Below are 20,136 nucleotides of genomic sequence, written 5' to 3' on the forward strand. Positions count from 1 at the left end.
ATATGCATATCATATATCAGTCTCTATTACCATTTATTGGCATATCATATCATCATTTGGGCTAGTTTCAAGGCATTGTGAGCCGTAGAGACTGGAGAGATTGATGACTGAGTGAGGTCGAAGGCCTGAGTGTGAGTGATATTATGGGATCGGGCTGCACGCCGCAACATGTTATATTGATTACATATATGGGATTGGGCTGCACACCACAACGGTTATACTGATTTATGATAGCGCTTGGGCTGAAGGAGACCCTCCGGAGTCTGTACACACCCCTAGTGAGCGCGGTTGATTATATTGAGAGATGGATCTTCCCTGGACATGGATCTTGTCAGAAGTATTTATATACCTGGGGATGGATCTTCCCCACTGGCTGGATTTGGCCCTACTCAGTACTAAGTGACAGTTGGTCAGTTGATGTATATATTCCGGGGTGGATCTTCCCTGGGCCGGATTAGCCATATACAGTACTGAGTGATTGAGCATGATGCGTGAAAAGTGTGAGACATTGGGATTGAGTATTCTGAGAGTGTGAGTATATGAGTTCATCTCTGAGATACATGGCATTGACATGCACACATGATATGTAGGCATAGAGATGCATTTTCCTCATGATGTACGGTATCACGTCATTCTTGACTTCTCACACATGTTGATATATGGGCATAGAGAGGTATTTCACAATTGCTATCTGGAAAGAAAATAAAATATCTTATTTTTTGTGAAAAGGATTTTTCGGAAAAATTTACAGTTTTCACTTACTCATATTTTCGACGATTTCGGTTAAGGATTTGGATTTCACTGATATACTTGAAAAGCGAAACTATTTTTCCGGTAACTATGAAAAAGCTGAGCATTTTATCTCTGAGTTACTTCTTTTATTACTTGCTTTGCGTTGTTATGAATTGTTGTTGGCTATTGGACGTTGGACCCGTTCTTTGTTCCAGCTCGTCACTACTTTCAACCTAAAGTTAGGTTTGTTACTTTTTTAGTACATGGGGTCAGTTGTTCTCATACTACACTTCTGCACCTTGCGTGCAGATGTTGGCTGCTGATGTTGCTATGTTCGATGAGAGCTGGATTTGAAGATATACATGTGTTCTGGTTGTAGCTGCCTCTTGTTCATGGTAGTCTTAGATTTATAAAACTCTATTTATATACTTTTCAAACCGATGATATATTTACTTCATACTAGCTTTGTAAACTCTATTCTTAGAAGCTCATGATTTGTACTACCAGTCCTTGGGGAATGCATCAGATTTTCAGATATTTCTTTACTTAATTGCTTATTAAATTATTATTGGAACTAGTTAGTTATTAAATTGGCTTACCTAGTGGGTTGGGTTAGGTGCCATCACGACTAGTTGAATTTTGGATCGTGAAACTAGCTAGTTTCCAGACTGGTAATTGAAATCGTCTGCAAAGTCATTGAAAAATAGTCACTATTTTGCTGCAACGTTGAAAGTTCCAACATAATATGCTAGATTATAGAGCTCCTGTGTATAGACTTCCAGTATATTATGTTGGAACTCCAGCACACGAAAAGTTCCAGCATAATATGCTAGATTATGGAGCTCATGCATATAAACTTCAAACATATTATATTGAAACTCCAGCACATTACAAAATTCCAACACATTATGCTGGAATGTCATATGTAAACAATTCGAACTCCAGCATATTATGCTGGAATTTTTTCGGATTTTTAAGGATGTTTTTATTTTGGTTTTAATCTTTACATGTAAAAGTTGCTAAATTTTAATTACTTTTGAAACTGTAGCTATTTTTCAATTACCAGTTGTAAATTTGACTATTTCTTGATCCCCCCCCCCCCCCCCAATATATTCGAATTTTATCGCAATCCACCAACGAATTATTTTTCTTGAACTAAGAAAAGAAGCATATTGCGATGCAAATATAAAATGAATAAATTAAAATTTTTATAAATAGAATTGTATTTATGGTGAATGTCTATATTTAGAGAGATTCTAGGGTTAATTGCTGGGTGGCTAAGTCACCCTCTCCCTATAAATAGAGGGTTCTATTCTATTGTAATTCACCCCATATCAATAAGAATTCCCTCTCTCTACTTTGCTCTGCAATACTCTTCTTCTTTTTCTTTTATTGTTTTATAACACGTTATCAGCACGAGACTCTAACCAATTGAGTAGAAGCTTTGGGATTGAGCATAATGATTGTCAATTATTCCATGAACTTCCTTCATGATTAAATTCTGGATTTAAGGTAAGTATTTTACTTTATTTTTCTCTTTTAAATTCTTGAAATTCTATAATTTGATTTTATATACAAGCAAAGACAACAAAGTTTGATTATAACTCTAATGGAGTTTGTAAGAAATTATAACCACCTGAAGTGGTAAAAATTTCTATGTCTTGCCATGATCAAATTCATGTATGATTATGGGCACAAAAAGTGGAAACTCGTCCCATTGAATTTGCTCCATTCTCATTCCCTTAAGAGAATGTGATAGCAGTATGTGATAAGTCTGAAAGAAGACAAAATTATCACTATAAATGTATCAATGGATGTGGACGAGGCAATAAACGAAATTATAATCGTCATCATTGTGATAAGGAGAATAATAAGGATTCTCAAAATAATCCCCCACTTTGTGAAAATATTTGTCATCGATTTGACATGAGATTTTATAAAGCACATGTAGATGATTATGGTCCATTCATGATGTGAATGTGACAACATCTGATTTATAAATACATATTCATTTTTGGAAGAATATGAACGTGCTAGTGGTAGTGAATATACCACACTCACTTCTAAAAGGAGGTTTGAGATGATATAAGAAAACAATGTCATTATTATGTCATTATTATGGCATGAATGGTCATTGGTCACGTACATATTGTACGCCCAAATATTTGGGTAATGTGATTATTAAAGAATAACACTAATGCAAGAAATAGATCTTGCATATAATTTTGACCATGACTATAATGGTATAACTTTCTCTTTAAAAGAGATATTCACCATATGGATGTTGATGAATATGTGGTAGTACAAAAATAATTGAGAGCTCTAGAAGAGCCAATTATACTATTTTGGAGAAAATTGATTACGAATAAGGTATTGTGTTGTAGTAAGTCTCAAAGAAACTTATTCAGTTTCCAAAGTATACACGAAAGCGATTGATTATATTGAGACTATAAATAAAGGAAAGATTTAATATCTTCTATTACTACAACTTGTAGCGGGGTAATATGTATGTGAAAAGCTACCCGCTTTGTTCTCCACTTTGTACTACACAAATAAAACCATACCTTAATAAAGTGGATGTTTATTGATATAAAAACTCATATCATAATAAACTTGGAGTTTATTCATAATTGCACACATCATGGTGTAAGCCTGAAGTTTATCAATATTGATAATTTATCCAGCTGACATAATTGGTTTAGCCATGTTAATTCAAGTATGATGTGCAAAAATAAAAGAGAATTCACATGGGTAAATATTAAAGAACTAGAAAGTTCTTTACGAATTCTCTTACATTACTTGTTCTCATTAATTAATAGACCAACTAAAATTGGGATTGAATTCCATGAATGCTGGAAATATCAAAGGTGAATATGGGCCCATTCACCTGCCATGTATACCACATAAGATGCATCTATGAGATGGTTACATGTGCGATTATTATTAACCCGCAACATGGTATTTGCGAGGTAACTTGCTCAATAATTTAATTTAGAGCATATTCCAGATGTTCTATTCAAGAAGTTCATCTTGATAAGTTGGTCTACATCGCAGCTAATTTAGCAAAATGATTTATTGAGTGCCTCCACTTAATAGCTAAACATTTGCTTATGAGAACAAAGTTTTGTATATCAGTTTGATATACGTTATATACGAAAGTATATTAATTTCTCCCCTCACAAGTGGTTCATGGTCAGGCACCAAATAATTCCATCTTATTATTATTGATGTGCGGTGTATATTTTGATTAACACCATAAAGTACAAAGATGAGTTCTCAATGTTGAGGAAACAAGTTAGTTTTTTTCTAACATGAGGGGGAGACAAGAGACAACAGTTGAGAAAAAGTTACATGGAATGAATTATCATTTATACATCTAGATCCTCGAATAAAATAATATGAACTTGAAGTTCATAAAAGGATAATTCATGTGCAATTTATTGCAACGCATGCCAGACGCATTTGCTGACTCAAAGAAAGTAACTATATTCTCATTGCAAATGCTCCTATTAATATAAGTCCTAGAAGGACAAAGTCTATGGTAAGCTTAAAGCGTATAGACAATCGGTTTCAAATAAACTTCTTGATAAAGAAGATGAGCAAATGATCAAAATGATCATAATAAAGGAGGCAAGTGATCTAGAAGATCACATGACATAACACTTCATAAAATCTCATGAGAGATTCAGGTACCTGAATATATAAATGAAGAGATCTCTATGTTATGTATTTATGAAAAATAAGTAGGTTGGAACCGATATAAAATAGTTGTCGACGACGTCTATCATAGCGCTAAGATAGATGAGGATCTTAAGTCTATCGAATATAGACACAAAAATATTGGCCAAATGGAAGAGCCACAATTCAAGTATAATTTGAATTCATATGAAAGACATGTAGATTTGAACATGTAGTTCAAATACTTGAAAGTATAAAGTCAATGGTATGTGCAATCAGTTTTCGATATCTTATATGTCTAGCATGACATGAAAACTTGATATGCATCTAAAGTCTATTATATGGCTTATATAACTTAACAATCCCTGAAGGATTTAAATTGCTTAAAGCATATAGAATTCATGGTCATGAAGTACTACATCCTCAATGCAATTTGTGCACAAATGTATCTTGCTATAACTATATGCATGATAATATGATAGCAAGAGTTTTCACCTCTATGTGAAGATATTGAACTGACGATTCCAACAAGATCATATGAAGACAATCTATCTCTATCAAGAATGATGATTTCAAGGTGTAATATATTCATTCAAGTTAATATGGCTGATTTGTTCATCAAATCTCTACCAAAGATCTTTTGAAGATGGTGCACAAGATTGGAATGCAAATGCTCAAGGATGTGCATTGATGCTCTCATCAGGGGGAGTTAATACGCATTGTACTCTTTTTTCCTTACAAGGTTTTGTCCCACTGGGTTTTCCTTGCAAGGTTTTTAACGAGGCAACCAAAAGGCGTATTATTAGATATGTGTACTCTTTTTCCTTTTCTAGATTTTTTTCCCATTGGGTTTTCTTTTAGTTAAGGTTTTAACGAGGCACATTATCTGTTGAATAGACATTCAGGGGGAGTGTTATAAATAGAATTGTATTTATGGTGAATGTCTATATTTAGAGAGATTCTAAGGTTAATTGCTGGGTGGCTAAGTCACTCTCTCCCTATAAATAGAGGGTTCTATTCTATTGTAATTCACCTCATATCAATAAGAATTCCCTCTCTCTACTTTGCTCTGCAATACTCTTCTTCTTCTTTTATTGTTTTATAACACATATCTTATTGTTTAAATTCTGAAATTTGAAAAATTCACATAATCTAGCACTAATTACGTGGAAATGCAATTTCCTTAGCATTGACTTTCGTTAGAGACTAAAATCGCCATATTGATTGGTCTAAACTCAAAAGGGCCCCAAAACGCAGCTTTCACATATGAAGCGATAAAATGATTATGGCCGAACATGTCCTTTTTCTCATCCAAAAAATATTGCTTCTTTATTCCAATCTTCCAGACTCGCGCCATCGCTGCAAACGTATTCACTGGTAATCACTATTTTCTTCTCTAAAACCTTACTATCTGAACTTCACTTCCCTGAATTCCCTTTTGTTTCCTTTTCTTATCGATTCAATTTGGCTCTGTTTGTTAATTTTCAATCTGACTCTGCTACCTCTTCCTGATTTTGTTGATCTAATTCAGTTTTTCTCCAACAAAATGTCGTACTAACCATTTTTTTTAACTCTTCTTTCTGGGTGATTTTATCTCATTGTTGGAATACTTATAGCTAATTAAGGGTCCATTAGTATCTAATTGTTTGTATATTTGATCGTGGACATTCGTTGTTCTGTCTTTATCTCTACTTAAACTTTAGAATTTTCCAAGTGGAATTTGCTTTTGTTGCCTTTACTAGACGTTTTAGCATAAATAATAACACTGGTACTGACATAATTGGTATTATATTGCAAAGGAATCTAAGGTAATTCCAGTTTTAAGAGGCTTATAGGATGGAGTTTCAGGATTGTGATACTTGGGTTAATAATTTCCATTTTTCTAAATTTTGGAAGCATATTTCACAAAGCCAAGGGACTAGTTTTTGGTTCATAAATTGCTTAGCTTATATCCATGGTGAACATGCTAAAGAAAGATAAAGAGTCATAGGCGTAATAAGTGTTTGTCAGTAGAACCTATGGTGTTATACTCCAATCCATCAGACCTCAAGTTTTGTTATAGGCTTACTTTTCAGTTTTCACCATACATGTTTTCTACGTTTGCTAATGTGACATATTCAATATGCCCGCGGAGAGAATCATATAGCATCCTTTAATTCTGTTTCTAAGATAGTTATTATTAACTGCATTGTTCTCTTGATTTTCTGTTTGAGATGTTGCTAGATGGATTTCTTCCTAAACTCACAAACATGCTTCTGCTTGATTGTTCTTTTTCCCCCAAAAATCAGTCAGCATCAACTTGATATCTTTGCTCGATCTGTTTCCGTATCTTCTAGATCACAAATTTATGAAATATATGTGGCAGCCTCTATTATAAACATCAATAGTTCTTTTTTCTTTTTCAATTCCTAGCAGTTTGGCCTTTTCATTTCAGTGGGCAACAGCCGTGTAATGTCATCAAATGAGAATTTGATCTGAAAATACACAAGGAATTGGAGGTTAGAGTTTGCTTGTCAAAAGTGTCTAAAAGCTATTCATCCGGAGGTGATACAGGTTTCACTCAATCAGTTCTTAAAACAGACTCATGCAAAGACTAGGCATTCTTGATTGGCAGCATAACTTGAGTTTTAGAAGCATAAATCTACTAGATGGTGAACCAGCCCACACATTGCTTAATTCTCTTTCCTGTAGAAGTAGCAGTGGATCATCTCATTCAAAGGCAAGGCTTTGTTCAAAACATAGACATGCAGATTTGAATGTCACACTTCAAAGTCTAGTGCGTCAATGCTCAGAAATTCAGAGTGCAGTTCATGACAACATTGAAGAACTACTTGATGAAGAGGACGATTTATGTCCTGTTGAATGTGTAAGAGAATTTAAGACTGATGAGGAATTCTCCATAATATTAGAAAAAGCGAAAAAAGCTGGTTCTTTGGTTGTGGTAGACTTCTATCGCACCGCCTGTGGCAGCTGCAAGTATATAGAGCAGGGTTTTGCAAAATTGTGCAGGGGAGCTGGTGATGAACAAGCACCGGTTATATTCTTAAAACACAATGTAAGTACTATATTTGACATAATTTAGAAAAGGAAAAGCCTTAGTCACTTCACCTCATGTCTTTCACCTAAAGTTCAAATATCAGAAGGAGCATTTCTGTTACGACCAATTGGTTAACAGCCGACTGCTCTACCACTGAGCTACTGAGGAACAACAGGAGATTCGATCTCATAGAGTTCAATTCCCGTTCTTTTGGTCTAGACTTGTTAGGAGCAAAAGTATTTTCCTTTCACTTTGTCCTACTTGATGTAGCAGAAGATAGTGTGGATTAATTATTCCCATCTCTGCAGGTGATCGATGAGTATGATGAACAATCTGAGGTTGCTGAACGTCTGCGAATCAAGGTGAAACTTTTTGATAGCTGTAATCAATTTAGAAGTCTTTGATACAACTATAGTTGTTGCTTCTCCAATCTGATTGATAATATTATTTCTTTTGTTCAGAATTGGGAAGGCCTAGTTTGTGTTACAGAAATTTAACATCTCGGTTTAATTAACTTAATGCAGACAGTACCTCTTTTTCACTTTTATAAGAATGGAGTCCTATTGGAAGCTTTTCCCACCAGAGACAAAGAAAGGATACTTGCAGCTATTCTTAAATACTCTGCTCCAGCTTCCGCGGATACTTGAACTGGTCTGGTTTGCCCTTGCTTCTGTATAATCGTTCTTGGTGCTCAGCACATATTGAAACAATTTGTGTTTGCCTTAAATGTACATCTGTATTCTGTAACATAATACCTTTGAAGTTGTTGTTCTACTCATAATAAGAAATTATACTGAATACTCTTGTATATTGATAGTTCTTTATTTATATCAAGTAGGTTTAGAAGAGGGACTAGCTTCGAATTCAAAGATTTAGAAGTTTGAGTCTTAATCATTCAATAAACATGAATGCTTATTCTGACGATAGCATTAAGACTTTCCAGGTAGTGTTACTCCTAAGAGTAAGTGAAACTTGATTGAGATATTACCAATGGAAGTTATGAACTGAAAGCCTGCAACCGTTTTCTAGGATCTAGATGGAGTTTAAATAACAAAATGAAAGAGAAAAAAGCAGAAGCTGAAGAAGAAAGAAAAGAATTGGAACTTGACCATTAGGTAATTTGGAAATGGCTGGCAGGTTTTGGTGCTTTTGTCGGTTGATATCTTTCCAATTTCTTTCAAATGCATTGTGATTTCCCAAATTCAGAATTAAGTAATAGCAGTACACCTAGTTGGACTATGCAGGCGGAAACGGCCAGGTTCTGGAGTAGTTAACTGTGAGGGAGTTTAGTATGATAGATGAAAAGGCAACCTAGCAACATGAATCCAAGCAGCTGCTGATAAGCAGTAGATCTAACTTCATCCTTATAGAACCTCAAATTCAATTTTTTTACCACTAGTTTTCTCTTCTCTTTTAAGCGGGGAATTGTGACGTGTCAGAGGTAAGGACTGCAAATTCACAGGTAATATGTTGTATAAAGGCTAGACCTAGTTAAAGTAGTTCATAGGATCTCCTTTGATATGTCAATGAAATTGGGATCTAAGTGTCTTCAAGGTAAGTGTTCTTCTTTTACTGATTGGCTTCAGCTCTTAGACACTAATCCAAGCCAGGAATATACAAAGATGACAATTCACATGAAATCATGGCACTAAATATCAGCAATTGTTCTCTCTTGTAAGCTCATCTTGTAAATGGACCATGGATCCTGGATCTTGGGGTGTATTTCAGCCAATTTGCACACTAAAATGAGCCCGTGCATTGTTAAGTTCTTGCGAAAATGCTACTCCTTCCGTCCCAAATTGGTTTGTGGTGTATGATTGAACACAGGTTTAGAAAAGAAAAGAGGAGTTTTGACATTACTATGACTATACATAAAATATCAAAGTATTCTTGTACTGAACTTGCTTTTATTAATCTAGCAGGACCTACACTTGTACCATTTCTTATAAGAACATGTAAGTAACAGCAAAATGTAAACATAGAAATGTGCTAATCCTTTTAGAACAGACAAAACAATGAAAGAGTTCAAACTAATTAGTGCAGATTGAACATGATCTACTCTTTGGTTTCGAATGACATATCTTAAGTATCCAATATTTCTGAAGACATTAATCTCTGGATCATTTCATTTTTTTCTCAGTTATGGATCAGTCTAAAGGGGAGCCTTGGAACAACGATAAAGTTGTCTCCGTGTGATTTATAGGTCACGGGTTCGAGCCGTGTAATAAGCTACTGGTGCTTGCATCAGGGTAGGCTGCCTAATCACACCCCCTAGGGGTGCAGCCCTTTCCCAGATCCTGCATAAAAACGAGATGCTTCATGCACCAAGCTGCCTTCCATTTCAACTATGAATCAGTCTGTGTTTGAGAGGGAAGAGGTTTTATGACAGACAATGATCTTGATTGATGATAAGAGTCATGTCCTTTAATATGTTTCCTAAATTCAGGACCATTGTCTCTCCTAATACACAGAGGAATAGAGACAGTGAACCATAAGGGTAAAATTCTTTAAATGCCACAAACTCTATTAGCCACATTTTAGCAGTGTACAAGGTAGGGGTGCTCATAAAAACCCGAAAAACCGAACCAAACCGAAAACCAAACCGAACCGACCAAAAAAACCGATACTTTTTGGTTTGGTTTGGTTTTGGTTTTGAATTTTAAAAATCGAACAAATTCGGTTTGGTTTTGGTTTTAATCAGAAAAAAACCGAAAAAAATCCGAACCAAACCGACTATAGGAGTAGCTATTTCAATTTATTATTACATCTATATATATGTATATTTTTATACAAAGTTTCAAAAATTTAATGGTAAATGTTAATGGTTTGCACTTTTAGTATAGTTCTTTACCTTAACATTCTAGTTTGATTGGTAATTTTCTTTTGTTAAGTGTACGAATCCATTTCGTGTTAAAAATAATATATTTTTAATTGAGTCCTTAAATTATTCTATCACTATTTGATTCAATTATCATCAATATATCTTTGTAAATAATAGATTTCTCAAAGGGCAATTGATTTGATAGTGTTACGTTGAAAATATGGTCGCCGGAATATGTGTTTGGTAGTGTATGTCTTATATTTAAGAAAAAACCGACAAATAACCAAAAAAATCGAAAAACCGACAAAACCCGACATAAACCGAATCGAGAAAAACCGACTTAATTGGTTTGGTTTGGTTCTAATATTTGAAAAACCGACTTACTTGGTTTGGTTTCTTTTAAGGGAAAAACCAATCTAAACCGAACCATGAACACCCCTAGTACAAGGTCAATCAAAAGTTGTCCCCCCATTTTTTGGTATTGTGCTCTCCAGCTTAGAGATCACCCACCACTTTAAAACTCACGCAATATAACCTTCAACACTTGGCTCTGCAATAGCCTCCCTGATAAGGACCTTACAAACAGGACTTGTACTGAGCAGACACATGGCAAAAGCAAAAGATATTAAAACAAGATAGTAAAAATACCATTTCCCATCCCAACACATGGGCAAAGTCTATTTACTTTTTATGTCAACAAAAAGCTCCAGCCGTCTATTACTTAATGGTCACTTAATTATCTCAAATTATCTATTAAACTTATTTTTCTTTCATTTGTAACACGAAAGTCATTTAACTATGCCTATAGCACTCATAAGATCACTCAACTAGATTTCTCAAACTTTTAATTATCAAATACCTATTTTACCCTCTAAATTATCAACTTTTATCTTCTTTTTTTTAAATATTATCATTTTTTCTCTTTTTAATCTACATTGTGGACTTACCCATAGAACAAATATATTTATTTATTTATTTATTTATAAAATAAAAATAATAAATTATTTTTCAGCTTATATAATGTCGGAATAATAATATAATTGAGTATAATTTTCAATAATATATAATGTATATTATAAAAAAACCTTTATTTAAATAATTAGTTTTTTATTACATGCATGGAATATATATTAATTTTACAATCTTTATTTTCTTTCATTCTCAATTGTGTAAATAAATTTTTGAATTTTTGATTTTTTGTTGTTAATATTAAAATTTTTATTACAAACAAATTATTCAATTTAATTTTTTTTACTATGCTCAATATTTTATTATTCCAGCATTATATATGCTTAAATACTTTTATTTTTTAATTTAAAAATAAAATAAATTTATTCTTGTGGTGACCCAAAATGTCATCTTATATTTTGGAACTTAATTCTGCGCTTGTAAGCCTTAAAAACCATGCTTAGGCCTTCCTTGATTTGCGTGCGCAGTCCGAACGTCTTTCCGGAAAGCTTTTGTGTTTAAACTGTTAAAAATGAGAAAATTTACCTAAAACTTCATTTGAGTTGACTTCGGTCAACATTTTTTATGAATGGATCCGGATTCGTATTTCGACGGTCCCGGTGGGTCCGTATCGTGATTTGGGACTTGGGCGTATTCTTGGAATCGAAATCGGAAGTCCCTAGCCCGAGATATCGGGCTTTGTCGAAATTTGAAAGTTAAAGACTTAATGAATTTGAAAGGTTTGACCCATAGTTGACCTTTTGGATATCAGGTCCGTATTTTGGTTCCGGAACTCGGTATAGGGTTCCAACATCGCATTTATGACTTGTCTGTGAAATTTGATGAAAAACTAAATTGGTTTGACGTGATTTCGGACGTTTGGTTGAGAAATTAGGAGTTTTAAGCTTTCTTGAAAATTTCATATGATTTGGTGCTAAATTCGTAGTTCTAGATGTTATTTTGGCGATTTGATCGCGCGAGCAAGTTCGTATGGTATTTTTAGACTTGTGTGCACTCTTGGTTTGGAGCCCCGAGGGCTCGGGTGAGTTTCGGATAGGCTACGAAGTGAAAATAAGACTTAGAACATTGCTGGTGTTTCAGTTGTTGGTGTAAGCCTCTGATCTCGCATTTGCGAGATCAGGTATCACATTTGCGACCTTTGCAGGTTCCCCATTTGCGAGCTATTTCTTGCATTTGCGAGGAGTAGCTAGGCCATACAGTCTATGCAATTGCGAAGCATTCTTCGCATTTGCGAAGTAAAGCTGGGAATGGCAGTGATCGCAAATGCGATCCTAGAGTCACAATTGCGTTTGCGAAGGCAGCAGGAGTGTGAAGGACTTCGCATTTGCAATGGTCCCTTCGCATTGGCGGGCTTTGCATTTACGAAGCCCAGGTCGCATTTGCGACATCTGCTGCTGATAAAAGTGACTTAGACGGGATTTTTCTGCCATTCTTCAAATTTTCAAAACCTAAAACATAAGAGGCGATTTTCCAAAGACCATTTCTTCCCCAAAACATTGGTAAGTGATTCTAAACTAGTTTCTTTCAATCTTTCACTTCATTTTACAAGATTTCAGCTTAAAATCTAAAGTTTTCATGGTGGAATTGGGGATTTTTGGGTAGAAACTAGAGATTTTAAAATTTGGGGATTTAGACCTCAAATTGAGGTCGGATTCCAAAACCAATTATATATCCGGGCTCGGGGGTGAATGGGTAATCGGATTTTGGTCCGAATTTCGAGTTTGGACCAAGCGGGTCCGGGTGTTGACTTTTTCAATAATGACCTAAATCGAATTTTTGTTATCGTGGGTGATTCCTAAGGCTCATTTTGAATTGTTTGGTTGGTAATTTGCTAGATACTGTTGGTTCGGAGGCTAGTTTGAAAGGCAAAGCTGTAGTTGAGCTTTGAGTGGTCCTTGGAGCGAGGTAAGTGTTGTGTCTAACCTTGACTTGAGGGAATTAGGAACCCTCGGACTAAGTGCTATGTGATTCTCATGTGAGCGGCGTATATGCGAGGTGACGAGTGCTTATACGCCGCCGAATTATTTGTTTCTCCCTGATTTACCGTTTTCCTCAATTGTTTTCTTTCCTATCTTAACTGTTATATGTTCTAAATGCTTTCCATGCTTAACTGCTACCTGTTAGTCAATATCTTCTCCTGCTAATGATGTTAGTTCTTTTCATAGTTTTACGAATTCTGGCTATTTGCCTAACTTGACTTATTTGCACCTTCTAATTGTAAATTGCTGGATTGGTCTCGCTGTGTAGTGTTACTTGTGTAGCTTCTATATTGTGCAAGGTTTTCTTTGGTTCGGTTTGGTATTTATTGATCATAAAGGCTTTGTAGTTTGAACTATTGATTTGACTGTGTACAGTGAGTGTTTGGTACTGATATGGTGGGATTGGGCTGTACGCCGCAACAAGTGTAATAAGGGTGGATTGATATAGTGGAATAAGGGTGAATTCATATTGCACGGTGGGATCAGGTTGCACGCCGCAACAGGTGGAATAAGGGTGCATTGATATGGTGAAGTAAGGGTGAATTATGATTCTGATATTGACATATGGTGGGATCGGGTTGCGCGCCGCAACATATTCATATTATTTAATGTTGTTGATATTGTTACGGTGAAATAATGGAGGATTTTGTGTTGTTTAGTGGGATAGGGTTGTGCGCCGCAACAATCTCTATGTTTACATTACTTGAGCTGTGTTGGCTTCCGGTATTTGTTTGAACTGTTAAGAGATTGGTGATTCTGGCCGGTGTTGGTTTATTTCTGAGGCTGTGATTAGTATTTCAGTTAGCTGTTTAAATTCTGTCAGTATTCCTATTTCCTATCATTTTTATGTACTACGTACAAATTATATTGTAGGTGACCCGTCTTAGCCTCGTCACTACTTCGTCGAGGTTAGGCTCGGCATTTACCAGTATATGGGGTCGGTTGTACTGATACTACACTCTGCACACTGTGCAGATTTTGGAGTCGATCCCAGCGACGGTTACTAGCGTGCCTGGATTGGACATCGGCGGAGACTTGAGATACGACTATTCAGCGCCCGCAGCTCCTGGAGTCCCCATTCTCTTTTCTTTTTAGCTGTATAACTTCATTCAGGCAGCTTTATACTTATTTCAAACCTTTATGTGTATTACTTTAGAAGCTCGTGCACTCGTGACACCAGTTTTAGGGATTTGTAATTGGTATTGACTGGTTTAGCTTCTTCAAATTTTACTTAGAATATTTCAATTGTGTCAATTCTTTATTATATTATCATATAAACTATTAAAAGAAGTAAATGGTTCTAACGTTGGCTTGCCTAGCAAGTGAAATGTTAGGCGCCATCACGGTCTCGACGGCGGAAATTTTGGGCTGTGACAATTCTATAGGTATATCCATAATATAAATTAAAAAGGAAAAAATACCATAATATTAAAAAGTTAAAAAGAAGAAGAAGACAAATGCTTATAATTTAGAGAGTAAAATAGGTATTTGGCAATCCAAAGTTTTGAAAATCTGGTTGAGCGACAATCTGAGTGTTATAGGCATAGTTAAGTGGCTTTGTTGATACAAAAAAAAGAAAAGTGACTTTAGTAGATAATTTGAAAGGGTTGAATGACTATATGAGTAATGGACTCACAAAAAGCCAAAATAAAAGATACTAAAAGAATGAACGGAAAAGGGCCTAAACTACCCCTATTGTTTGCTAAATGGTTTACTAGTACCCTCCGTCCATCTATCCGTCCGAAAAAACACATGACATTAATTCTATTAACAAAAATACCCCCACGTCTAACGGCGAAATTGGTGGGCCTTTCAGTAAGTGACGTGGCAATTTTTTACTGGGCCACGTGGCATTTTCATCCAAAAGCCAAATATGGGTCTTATTTCTACCCAATACCTGATCCGACCCAATACCCAACCTTGGTGTGACCTACCATTTTTAACGAGCATTCTCCGAGAAACTCCTACAAATGCCCCTTCGCTGTTCCCAATTGAAGGACCATGGTGTCGAGTAAGTCTCTGTTTCTCCCCTAAAAAGGCCTCGTTAGCATCATGTATTGTATTAATTCTGTTGGTATATTATACAAGAATGTGCAGAAGTTAACTTTTTTAACCCCAAAACCAGGAAATTTTGGTGGATAATATTTTGGCTAAAGAAATCTTCAATCACAGAAGCGACGAGTATACTCGTCATAGTAAATCGGAGACACGACGATTTTGATGTTATTTACTGAAAATTTGAAGATTAGCATCTAAACTCGTGATGTGAAGGAGCTGGAGGAAAAGAGTTGGGATTTTGGAGGAAAGGGAGGGATTGAAGGGAAGAGAGAGAAGAGCGATTGTAGTGGCGACGATACTGTGTTGGTGGGGCGGTGGCTTGTGAAGCGAGAAATAAGAGAAGTAAACTGAAAATAATGAAGAAGGAGAGGGAATTGAAAAACTGACATTGTTGTTAATTTTCGTTTCAAGATTGGGAGAAGAAAATTGGGGTGGGGTGGGGGGGGGTGAGAGTTTTTTTACTCGGATTTTAACCATAGGGTCGAATCAGGTATTGGATAGAAATAAGATCCATATTTGACTTTTGGATGAAAATGCCACATGGCCTAGTAAAAAATTGCCACGTCACTAAATGAAAGGCTCATCAATTCTGCCGTTAGACGTGGGGGTATTTTTGTTAATAGAATTAACGTCTTGTGCTTTTTCGGACGGATAGATGGACGGAGGGTACTAGTAAACCATTTAGCAAACAATAGGGGCAGTTTAAGCCCTTTTCCGAAGAATGAATGATTCAAAGCTCAAATCAAATTTTTACACTTTAGTCAAAATATGGACTAACTTAAACTAATTTAAAACTTAAATCGAATTTTCTATTTTTACTTATTCCGAGTCTTTGCTAAATACTTTAACTATTGAAATCAAGAAGTTACAATTGGTCAAATGATGTGAATTCCAATTCTTGCAAATTGAAATGGTACAAAATGCTAGCTGTAAAGGTACTCAAAATTAAGAATACCTTTAGTAGTAAAAAGAAAATTATAGTAAGTAACTACTAATTTGTAGGGTGAAAAATGGAGATCTCTTTCATCCCCTATATGTTGTTTTTTTTCTTGGGGATGAGCAACAATCTTGGATAAGATTGATGAATCATTTGAGAACAGCCATTTTTGTTTCTGCTGCTCAGTGCCTTTAGGTTGAAGTGGTAGATTCTTTCCAAAATCTTGCTGGTAGTCCACCCACTGGAACTGGAAATGGTCCATATTGAATCCCACTATTAGATCCTTCCACTTCCCACCTGTAAATAACAATAATAATCACAAGTAAAACGTATTAGTCAATTAACTACGTCTCAATTCCATTAACTTTAACATAATATATAGCATGCTTCATTATAGAATAACGTGATAACGGTAAGAAGATTATAATGTAGTGAATGTCTAGTCATGATGTCAGCATCTCATATATAACATGTTTGTCGTGAATAAGAGGGTGTTCGGATTGACTTTTAAACTGATCAAATCAGCTTTTAGCAGTATTTGTCAAAGTCAAACAGTGCTTAAATAAATTATCGAGCATGGTGACGTGTCGGTTTAGAAATCACTTTAAACTTGCTTAGTCTAAAATCTTAAAAACAATACAGTTTACTTTATGTTTAATGAAGTTTGTAACTCCATTAGTTACTTTTGAGGCAACACTAGTAAAGTGTACTAAACGTCGCTTTATTACACATTAGATGACACGTTATCCATTATTAACTCATTAAAAAACATGATTTAACATGTTATGATCTTATAAGTATTGGAAGAATTATTAAAAAAATAATACCTGAACTTAGTGACAAGATGATGGGTCATAATTAGAATTTCCAGCTTGGCAAGTTCGTTCCCTGGACAAGCGTGTACTCCACTGCCAAATGGCATAAATGTATTGGGTTTTTGCACATTCTGCAAATAAATATGAATAATTAATTTTTTAAACTAGTAAAGTGATGGGGTAGGTAAAGAAAATTTTTAAGAAATAGTACACGTAATATAAAAGGTCGAGTGGTACCTCAAATCTTGAAGGATCAAATTTTTGTGGATCAGGAAAGAACTCTGGGTTGTGATGAATATTCCTGAATAAAGGCATTACCTTCCATCCTTTTGGAATTAGGTACCCTACACCCATATTCACAAATTCATTCAGTTTTTCGGAATTAGAATTTGAAGTTTATGGGTTCTGAATTTGTTATCGAATCCAATTCAGTTTAAATAATAAATTTTCTATTACAAATATAAAATCTAAACAAAAGTTATGATTCAATGTGGTTCCGCCTGGCTCCTCTTAAATCTATCAAAATGATACAAAGGTGAGCTATTTTGGGTTAGACCACATCATTTATTACTTCCTTCGGTCTATTTTATCTGTCACTTTAGTTAAAAAATATTGGTCAAAAATATTTGTTACTTTGAAAACCTAAAAGACATTAATTATTTTTGTCCATTTCCACCCATACTACACTAGATAAGTGTAAGTTAGTCAACTAAACTCCTTATAATTAATGTTACTAAATAGTTTTTTTTTTTTGGAAATGAGTTTGCCAAAACCTCAGCTGACAAATAAAAAGGATATACTCCCTCCGGTCCAAAATAAGTGATTTTTTGGATGTTTTCACACAGATTAAGAAATTCACCTTTTAGCATTAATTAGCAATGGAATTGACCATATTAATCTTTACCATCTCATATAAACACTCCTAACACATATTCCAACACTATTTACTCCAAGGGCAATGTAGGAAAAAAAATAATTAATTCATTCTTGAAATCCGAAAAAATCACTTATTTTGGACCACAAAAAAAGGCCAAAAAATCACTTATTTTGGACCGGAGGGAGTAATGAATTAAAATTTTTCCCATTGGCTTACCTTTGTATTCTACATCAGCCACAGCTTCTCTAAATGTGAAAGATATAATGCTAGCTAGTCTCAATGTCTCCAAAACAACCTATACAAAACACATTGTCAAGAGGTTAATATTAAACTATTTTAAGTCCTTCAATTTTCTTTAAGTAAATCTTAGTCAATATTGTCTCTCAAGTAAAACTGTTATTACCTTGTTAGTCATGGGCATCTTTCTTGTTTGTGTCCATGTCAACCCATGATTTTCTTGTTCATTTGACTGGCAGATTGCTTTCTGTTCAGCCTGCAATAATTACAGACATTATTGCCAAACATTATATACCAAACATCACAATGTCTTCTAATCAACAGTTTTTTAGGGTTAAGACAAGCAGCTAGGTTATCTACATCAGACTGGGCTTTTACAAAAGCACTAAAATCGTGATATAACTAATCCTGGGATTAGTTATTCCATAATTGTAGTATTTTTTTATCCATATGAGAGGGTGAGATAACTAATCCCAGGATAATTAATCATGAGATAACTTATTTTCCAACCAAACGACCCCTTATTAGAGGTGCGGCCCTTCTTCGGACCCTGCGTGAATACGAGATGCTTTATGCACCGTACTGCCATTTTACGAGCACTAAAAAAATATGAACGGAATCTTCTTACCTTGACACTCTGAAGAAGCTTAGGATTATCATGAAGATACTTTAAAATCCAAGTCAAAACACTTGCTGTAGTGTCTTGTGCTGCAAAAAGAACTCCTATAATATTATCAGCAATTTGATCTTCACTTAATACCAATCCTTTCTCATCTTTGGCATTCAAGAAACAACTCAATAAGCCTTTCTCTATTAGCTTCTTCTCCTTCCTTTCACTTATAACTTCACTTAGAATTTTCCCAAGTCTCTTTCTTGCCTTCACACATAAAACATGATCATCAGTTTCAGTCCACTGCTAAAACCTACAAAATTTAGAAATGACTAAAATGACACTTACTTGAATGGCATTTCTATAAGGACTTCCTGGTAAATTTGTAGGGAAAGAATTGTAACCCTTATCAACTATGCTATAATTCTTCTTCAATTGATCTTTAAGATGTGCATCCAAATGTCCAAATATAGCAAGTATACCTACTTCGAACGAATACTAACATACAAAAAAAAAAGATAAATGTCAGTAAAAGTTCGTTTATACTGACAGTGTATATAAGTTAAATCCGCTAGTAATAATTAAAACCAACCTTTTTCATCTCAATATAAGTGTTAACAACATGTCCACCTGCCCAAGAGTTTAATGCAGAAATTGCTAATTCTTCGATATGAGGGATTTGGTTACGAATAGCTTCTGGATTTAAAGATGTCTGAACAAGTTTTCTGATATGCATATGGTAGTTTCCTTGATAAAAAAATAGCGCAGATTGACCAATTAAAGTCTCTTTGCTTTTGGGATAAGTTGGCTTGAATAAATTAGCTTGGTTTACTAGTACAAATCTAGCAGCTTCTGGACTTGCCAACATGACACAAGGACAACCTAGTATTTTAGTCTTAAAAATTTCACCATACCTGGAAAAACATTGTACAACCATTAATGTTAATATTACACCGACATACGAAAAAGAAGAATTAACCTAAATAGCCGTCCACTCAATCGCTTAAATTAAAAATAAGGACACTGAGTGAAAATGGTACCTTCTTTGCCTGTTAATGAAGAAAATATTAGGGTCTTGAGAATAAAGTTGAAGAGTTTCTCCAATATAAGGCCACCCCATTGATCCAGGTGGAAGCTTATAACCTTTCCTTTGGGATGATGATTTCTTATTTCTTGTTATGACAAAGAAATAATATAAGAAGATAGTAAGAAAAAATATAAACATATAGAAAAATAAGTCAAAATTAGTCATCTTCCTTTTTGCTACAGAGCTTATATAGCAGAATGCTAACATATAACGAATGGGGTAGTGATTCTTTTTTTTTTTTTGATGCAGCAGAGTGGAGATGATGCTTCTTTATATAGGAATGAAAGGGGTAGAAAGAG

The 20,136-nt window shown here is 34.8% G+C and overlaps 2 protein-coding genes across 5 annotated transcripts; one reads left to right on the forward strand and one right to left on the reverse strand.

The window, feature by feature from the left end:
• LOC109224980 (thioredoxin-like 4, chloroplastic) lies at positions 5,685-8,257 on the forward strand. Of its 4 annotated transcripts, none has more exons than XM_019389564.1 (4): positions 5,685-5,787; positions 6,826-7,465; positions 7,756-7,809; positions 7,972-8,257. In XM_019389564.1, exons 2-4 carry the CDS (start codon positions 6,995-6,997, stop codon positions 8,092-8,094), a joined length of 648 nt encoding a protein of 215 aa, XP_019245109.1. In that variant the 5' UTR covers positions 5,685-5,787; positions 6,826-6,994; the 3' UTR covers positions 8,095-8,257. The 4 variants fall into 4 exon arrangements, with proteins under 4 accessions (XP_019245109.1, XP_019245110.1, XP_019245112.1 ...); XM_019389565.1 differs by having other exon boundaries at positions 5,703-5,787; positions 6,823-7,465; XM_019389567.1 differs by having other exon boundaries at positions 5,705-5,787; positions 6,845-7,465.
• Positions 16,059-20,064, reverse strand: LOC109224982 (abscisic acid 8'-hydroxylase 4-like). The gene is made up of 9 exons (XM_019389568.1): positions 19,791-20,064; positions 19,343-19,664; positions 19,099-19,248; positions 18,769-19,017; positions 18,307-18,396; positions 18,120-18,198; positions 17,264-17,370; positions 17,039-17,157; positions 16,059-16,508 (listed from the first exon to the last, which is right to left on the reverse strand). Exons 1-9 carry the CDS (start codon positions 20,042-20,044, stop codon positions 16,403-16,405), a joined length of 1,476 nt encoding a protein of 491 aa, XP_019245113.1. The 5' UTR covers positions 20,045-20,064; the 3' UTR covers positions 16,059-16,402.

This window comes from Nicotiana attenuata, chromosome 4 (genome assembly GCF_001879085.1).
Source record: "Nicotiana attenuata strain UT chromosome 4, NIATTr2, whole genome shotgun sequence".
Lineage (NCBI taxonomy): Eukaryota > Viridiplantae > Streptophyta > Magnoliopsida > Solanales > Solanaceae > Nicotiana > Nicotiana attenuata.

Bases quoted from the DNA above. Each gene is read 5' to 3' on its own strand.
- LOC109224980 (XM_019389564.1), top strand. From the start codon at position 6,995: ATGCAAAGACTAGGCATTCTTGATTGGCAGCATAACTTGAGTTTTAGA. The intron at 7,466-7,755 runs GTAAGTACTATA...CCATCTCTGCAG, and splicing joins TTATATTCTTAAAACACAAT to GTGATCGATGAGTATGATGA. The intron at 7,810-7,971 runs GTGAAACTTTTT...AACTTAATGCAG, and splicing joins CTGAACGTCTGCGAATCAAG to ACAGTACCTCTTTTTCACTT.
- LOC109224982 (XM_019389568.1), bottom strand. From the start codon at position 20,044: ATGTTAGCATTCTGCTATATAAGCTCTGTAGCAAAAAGGAAGATGACT. The intron at 17,158-17,263 runs GTACCACTCGAC...ATTTATTTGCAG, and splicing joins TTGATCCTTCAAGATTTGAG to AATGTGCAAAAACCCAATAC. The intron at 16,509-17,038 runs GTATTATTTTTT...TGTTATTTACAG, and splicing joins CATCTTGTCACTAAGTTCAG to GTGGGAAGTGGAAGGATCTA.